Genomic DNA, 7,587 nt, shown 5'->3' with positions numbered 1-7,587 from the left:
TCAATTCATGCATGATAAGTCAACAATTTCCTATTAGCTTGACGAACGACTTCCTCAAGTCAGATATTCTAATTACTTGACAGTCATATATCATTATGAAAAATTAAGGTTGCACAACCATTGTAATTTTTCTTGTGTTTTATATAGTCATATATATAGCTAATTCTATAATGCTTAAGCCTTAATCTAAATTTATAAATAGAGGGTCAATGAGTTTTATGTAAATTCCTTATTTACAAAGGATCTCAAAACTGCTCACTCTAGAATTTTTTCTTTCTATCTACTTTGTTGATCTCTTTTCACTCAATAATCTTCGTAAGTTTAGGTGTGATTTATGAATAGTTTGTCTAGGAATATAAGGTTTATGGGAAATAAGGATATGTTTTATTGCATGAGCAGAGCAGAAAATAGGGCTTTTTGAAATAATGATTTTTAATGGGAACATAAATATGGAGAATTCTTTGACAATTAATCATGCAAAGTTAAATATTACATGAAGATTTTTTATGGTCTCATGGAACCAGTTGCAACCCTGTTTTCTATATTACTGGTGTTCTGGAACAGCTTTCTAGTTGAGAAAATGTTTGATAATAGAGGATTGCGTATCCATCTGTTCATAACAATTGGAATCCTTGTTAGTCACCTCCTGTGAAGACATTTTGGGCTTATTACAATATGAATTTTACTGATACTTTCAATGCCTATGAATTCGATTGGTATTGTTTATTGAGGAATTCGAATATGTCATCTTCTTTCCATTCAATCTCTTCCCATTTTCACACAGGTTGGAGAAGCCAGAATTGAGAAGGATAGTGAAGTAATTCATGCTTCCAGGCCATCCACTGATGCTGTCTCTCTTCTCATTTCAGTAATACTACAGTTCTTCAGAAAGCATCTGCAGATGGAAAGCACATCATGATATGGATCTATGCCTCCGCAGCGATTTGGTAAGTAACTTTTCGAACTTGCATTTTTATTGAGTCTATCCTTTTGAGAATTTGGCTATCGGAGGTGATGAATCTCTCTCTCTCTCCCTTCTCCATGGCCTTGACAAGTCGCCAAGCCACAATGGAGATGGTGGAATGGTTTAATACAAAGATCAGATTTATTTATCTAATTAAGAGACTGATAATTAATTAATTAATTAAAAAATGTTATGGATAATCTTCAGGTTTATCGAAACACCCGAACCAAAAATTTTTAAAATAAATAAACTACTTAATTTATCAAAATAATAATAATTTAGAGAGATTATATAGCCTGCAGATTTCGTATAAATCAATTTTGGTAGTGAATAATAATTACTAAATAATAAAGTGTTATAAATAGCATTTATATAAGCTTAAAATATTCATATATAGTTATATAACTTACCTTATAGACATGTAAGATAAATGTTAAGCAGTGCCAACTAGTGAGTTAATAAGGAGAGATTATTATGTGCGGAGTCCTGATGCATCTGGAGGATAATTTGGATACGTCACATCACGTAATGCATTGTGTATTGGATGATGTGATGCGTCCGGATTAGCCTCCGGACGCATCCGGACATTGCACATAATAATTTTTCGTTAATAAGTAGGAAGCAGAGTAAGCTTGAAGGGGAAAATAGAAAGTGAGAGAGAAAGATGAGAAGATGCCCTTGAGCTCATAGCAGATTCGATAAAAATAAATTAGAGAATTCTAGTAGGGCTAATTTGAGCATTCATTATGTCAACAATAATAATAAGTCTTTATCCTATCACATGGGGATGGAATTATTTTTCTCCATTGTGTTTATTAAGATTCAAAATCTAATTTAAATTTAATTAAAAAAAATCTTATTTTTAATATTTTTAACCATTTCTTTTTAAGTCTATCTCTATATTTTTTAATATATATTAAATTTAATTCATCTACTCCCCTAATAAGGTCATCAGACTCTCTTAACAAGATCATCAGAAGGCGTGACCAAATCATTTAAGACAAATCTCTCTTACATTAACTTCCATTGGAGCTACTCCAAAATTTTCACATATATACTCATTTCACATTCTGTCTCTGAGTGTAAAGCCACTCATCAACCTGAACATTTTTATCTCTGCAACATTTAATTTAATTTAATACTTCTCTTTTAATGGCCAACATTCTATGCCATAAAACATTATAGGTCTCACCATCTTATAAAATTTTCCTATAATTTTTCGTGGTATTTTTTTTATCCCACAATTGGCCCAATGCATTCCTCTACTTCAACCATCAAATTTAAATTCCTACTATTAATATCCACATTTATTTTGCCATCGATTGCATCCTATATTTTTTTTTTTAACTATTTTCAATTTGTTTGACCTTAAAATAGAAGATATGTGAAAAATCTTAGAAAGAAAGAGTAGAATTTAAACACAATAAAGGATCAATATACAAGGCATTTTTAATAAAAAAAATGTCAATATTTCTCCCTTGTACTCTAAAAATTAAGTGTATAAACTACGTGAAATCGTGTATCGATTAATGTTGAAGGATGTGAAGATAAGCTGATGCAAACTATCCATCAATTTTTTAAAAGCTATTGGAGACCCTTCCATCAACAATTACTGATAATATATATATATATATAATGGTTATGGGCCTATGGCCCTATGGGTCTATTTTGAGATAGTTTTCTCACTATTTTATTTATTTATTTTTTAATTTCTACAATAGAAAGCCATTTTTTTGTTATAAGAACAATTAAGTTATTTTCCTTGCAATAATTTCACAATCAATTTTATATAACATTATAACCATCCCAAATAGATCATTTATATGTTGTGAGCTGCAATTCAATGATTTTCATGAAATTTTAAAATGAAGAGAACTGCGCAATTTGTGATGGATTGAGGCTGTTTTGAGAAGAAAAGAATTTATTTGTGTATGATCAAATTTAGGCTTTGTGTGGGAAAGCAATTTTTTAGTTAAAATTTTTAAAAAGCATGAAGAAAATCATTCCAAATGAAGCCTCAATTGATCTTAATGTTTGCAATGGATTTCAAATAATTTGCTACACATCTATTATAGAATTGGTCGCAAATTAATACATCAACAATACAACTAAATTGATCACTAATTTTAGGCAAAATATTTTCTCACAAATTGGTACCATAAGGATGTCTTAATGCTTCATTTGGTGCAACTTTTTAATTATTTTATGAAGTTGTTGTAGAAAAAATATTTTTTTATAATTATTATAGAAAACAGTTTTTAGTATAATTTTTTTGAAGTAATAAAAAATAATAGTCAAATAATAATTATAATTATAATTTGAAAAAAAAAATTAAAAAGTTGTTTCAAATGAATCCATAGATAATTTTGTGACATCCATTTACAGCTGTCTGTAGCAAGTTGAATTTAGAGATTTCTGATGTCATCAAAATGAAGTAATTTTATAGTGTTGGAGAGGATTTGTGTCTACCTGTCTATTTTTATTAACTCAAAATACAAAAAAAAAAAAAAACTTGATATTTAGAACTAATAATTTCTCTTTCTAAAAACATTCATCACCTGCAAGGCACGTGATCCAAGTCCAGCTTATGTCACGTGACCTACATCTTTCCCACTTATAAATAATCTCCATCACCACTACACCTCCAAATCATCCAAACTCTATTTGGAGGGGAAGCAAAGAAGCCATTGAGAATAGGTACTCAAAGGAACACCATCAGTAGCAGTAGGAAAAGAAGCAAAAGCTGGAAGAGAAGGAAAAACACACCAGAATTTGAAAGCCAGAGAAGAGGAAGAAGAAGAAGAACAACCCAAAACCATTCCTCTCATGGCAGCTTCAGAAGAGATGAGGAAGGGCCCATGGACTGAGCAAGAAGACATGCAGCTGGTTTGCTATGTTCATCTCTTCGGCGAACGCCGGTGGGATTTCATAGCCAAAGTGACAGGTTGGCGGTGTGGCGGGGGCTCTAGGTATTTAATTAATTGTAGAAGGCTTTCTCTTCTTGCTTTGAATTTTACCAAGTTTTTTCATGGCTGACATCAGAGATCTCTGTGTTTTGCAGGTTTGAACAGAACAGGGAAGAGTTGCAGGCTCAGATGGCTTAATTATCTTCATCCTGGACTCAAACATGGCCGAATGACGCCACAGGAAGAGCAGCTCGTAGTAGAACTCCACTCTCGCTGGGGAAATAGGTGGTTAATTTGTTTAGAATTCATAATATGTCATCATATATGATTTTATGCTCATATAATTGTATATATTTTTGTATGATTTTAGATGGTCTCGAATTGCCCGTAGACTCCCAGGTCGTACAGACAACGAGATAAAGAACTACTGGAGGACTCATATGAGGAAGAAGGCTCAAGAGAGACAAAAAAGCTCTCAACTTTCTCCGTCATCTTCCTCCTCCTCGTCCTCCTCACTGAACTCTATCGCCGTCGCAGAGGCTGAGAACAAATGGTTCGAACAGATCAATCATGGCAGCTCAATCTCGACATCAGGGTTCGAGGCAGAAGTAGAACTCAATGGTTACTCGATGGATCAAATATGGAATGAGTTAGCTATATCAGAGAATCCATGGCTCAACTTTGAAGCACGCAAGGAAAAATTTAATGAACTGGAAATCACAGAAATGGCTTCTCCTCTGTGGGATTACTCTGAATCACAGATGTGGAAGGTTGATGATGAGAATCTGAAGCTTTTTTCTCCCATGGCTGGTCTTGTGATTCCAAATTACCAGTATGGAACTGGTATCTGATGAGCTCCCTTTCCTGAACCAAAAAAAAACTTCTTGATCATGCAGGGAACTTCGTTAGTTTCTGTTCTTGTAAGATAGAATCAAAACATGTTATATTATCATGTGTGTGTTCTGTTTCTTTTACTCTGTATGGTCAATTCCCTGAAGAGAGAGAACTTATGAAAATATTTTCAGTTCTCTTATGTAATTAAAAGAGGGAGTTGTAATATTAGATTGTTGATGTAATGTTGCTTATATTGCATTTCAGACTTTATGTTGTTCTCTGTTTTTGCCTTTCCTTTAAAAGCAATAACAAGTAAAAAATAAAATCATTAATGGCTTTTTTTTAAAAGCAAAGTAAAAGTATTTTAATTATTAAAAATAATTTAATTCATCATTGTGACAAATAAAAAATATTTGTCCGATCAATTTTTAATCAAAGTTGGGTACTTTTAGGTTTTGTTCAGGACGGCTTTTATTGTTTTTTAAAGCAATTTTTTAGTACAAAATTTTTTGAAGTGAAAATTTTTATATTAAAAAATTGTTTTTAGACGCAGTAAGAAAGCAATACCAAACGCAATTTTAGTGGATATTTCAGATTATTATATCAACAAATGAGTCGCGATTGGGTTATGACCTAAATACTCACCCTATAATCTTGTTTGAGTTGGTTTACATAAGTCATTGGGTAAAATAGTTAATTTGATCATGGGTATAAAACGGGTTGTCGTGTCAATATTTACCCATTTGCCGAACTGCTAATAAAACTATACTATAATAATTAACCCATTGACAAAGAACTAACACGAGGTTTTTGAATAAAAGTCTAACTGATAAGTTAACAGGTTTGTTAATGAGTCATATAGGTAAAATTTATAGTTTAAGTTGTGTTAGTATCAGTAGATAGTTAATGTGTCCTTAAGAGCTTTTATATTTCTATTAATACTCTCTATTGGAGAAATTATCAAAGCCCCCTTCGCTGAGTATTTTAACACAATCTTCTCCTCCACCTCATCTTTTAGAGTTATTGGCCTTCTGATTTGTATAATTTTTAAATAATTTTTAAAAGAAAATTTGTATATATTAACTAATTTATTGAAACTGTTATCTATGATCACAGCATTTTATAGTATATGAATAAACCACTGAAAAATTATGATTTAATTTTTAATGGAAAATAATTATCTAATTAATCTCATTGGAATCTTCCATGAGAATAAAAAAATAAGTAAACTTGATAATATTTACTGAGTTAGGGTTACTGATATGACATCTTTTATAATAAATGAAAAAGATATTAATAAAACAAATTACATATAATTATTTGTGAGTCAACTCTTATAAACATTATTTCACGGATGTTATTGGAAAAAAAAACCCTAGCCGCTCCACCCCTTTTGCGTCAACCTCTTTCCTCCCTCAAAATAAAAATAAAAAATAAAAAATAAAAAAAAAACCTCTTCCCTCCCTCCATTGGCTCTACCGAGGGATTGCATTGATTCTCCTACGAAATCCACCCCTTTCATCCTCTTCCTTCACTCTTGGCATCACATTTAATAAATAGTAACCCGTCTCCCTTCACTCGCAAGTTTTCTTCCTCATCAAGATTTTATATCCACAATAATGAAGAATGCATCACCTCCACCTCAATAATTAAAAAATGTGAAAATGCCCTAAACATACCATAGCCAAAAAGACCACAACCCCTCCCAACAAACCCTAATGCTCACACCATTCATAGCTTTAATGGCATTGATAGGATCCGTAATTGCAAGTATCTTATATGCTCTATTAAACTTGACATTCTCTATATTCTTGCAGCAAAAATAAATGCTCTGCTCTTTTTGACTTATGACTTTCTTCCTACGATAAACTTTTTGGTAAGAATGACAACCATCATAATTTCTTTACATCCAACCCTAGTTGAATCTAGATCAAAGGGAGTGCTTCCAACATCACATAAACCCCATCATCATTGATATCAATTAATTCATGGCATGGTCAAATTTTGGGCCCTCCCCCAACGCCTCTAATATGTGGTTTATGCTTCTAACTCTTAGATTGAGAGATCTCAACTTTGGGAGAAAACATTTGTAAGAGTATCTCTCAACTATGGGTTGTCATGGATGACTTTAAGTGCTATAGATTTCATTATGAAAAAAAAATGTTGGCAACCATATACCTAACAATTTTAGGATTTCAATAACATGATCTTTGAGACTACCTTAAATGATTTCATCATTGTAGGGCTTTCATTTATTTGGTTTAATAATAGATTGGACAACCCTACACACATCAAGCTGGACATTAGTGAAAATTCATTGGATCTTTTTCCCTAGTCATACTACAAAATGAAAAGCCCCTTCCAACCATTCACCACTAATCATTCACAGTAGCCCCTCAATCAAAAACAAGCCCAAATTCCTTTTCAAAAATTATTGGTTAAAAATGCCCTATTTTGAATGGCTTTCTCATCCTCAATTACTAGTGCCCTATTTACTCCATCTACAAAAAGCTCCATGAGCTTAAAGCTCTCATCAAAGCTAAAGACAGGTCTTAACTCCAACCACTTGGTGGCCACTATTAGAGACTTGGAGCACAAACAAAACACCAAATCCATACTCTTCAACACTAATCTCTAAAACTAGAAACTCAATGCCAATGCAAAAAACATGAGTAATTCTCTCACTCTTACTTATTCCTCTTGGGCCTCGTGGATTCTCCATAGATCTAAATATAAGCGGTTGTTTAACAAAGAATATGACATTCACTTCCAATGTCGGAAGATTAAGAAAAAAAAAGAACCATAACCACATAAAAGATATCACTACTACTACGAGCATCTTCACCGAGCCTGTTGACATTGTCCATGTTTCTATCTCCCATT

The 7,587-nt window shown here is 32.4% G+C and overlaps 1 protein-coding gene across 2 annotated transcripts; it reads left to right on the top strand.

Annotated features, from left to right (window-relative positions):
* The first annotated feature begins 788 nt into the window (after nucleotides 1–788).
* Nucleotides 789–4,984, top strand: LOC110095044 (myb-related protein MYBAS1-like). Of its 2 annotated transcripts, XM_028699518.1 has the most exons (4): nucleotides 789–947; nucleotides 3,530–3,908; nucleotides 4,026–4,155; nucleotides 4,241–4,984. In XM_028699518.1, exons 2-4 carry the CDS (start codon nucleotides 3,791–3,793, stop codon nucleotides 4,719–4,721), a joined length of 729 nt encoding a protein of 242 aa, XP_028555351.1. In that variant the 5' UTR covers nucleotides 789–947; nucleotides 3,530–3,790; the 3' UTR covers nucleotides 4,722–4,984. The 2 variants fall into 2 exon arrangements, with proteins under 2 accessions (XP_028555351.1, XP_028555352.1); XM_028699519.1 differs by lacking the exon at nucleotides 789–947 and having other exon boundaries at nucleotides 3,372–3,908.
* Nucleotides 4,985–7,587: the final 2,603 nt, after the last annotated feature.

This window comes from Dendrobium catenatum, unplaced genomic scaffold, assembly GCF_001605985.2.
Source record: "Dendrobium catenatum unplaced genomic scaffold, ASM160598v2 fragScaff_scaffold_1335, whole genome shotgun sequence".
NCBI lineage: Eukaryota > Viridiplantae > Streptophyta > Magnoliopsida > Asparagales > Orchidaceae > Dendrobium > Dendrobium catenatum.
This window is presented reverse-complemented; position numbering and strand designations above follow the sequence as displayed.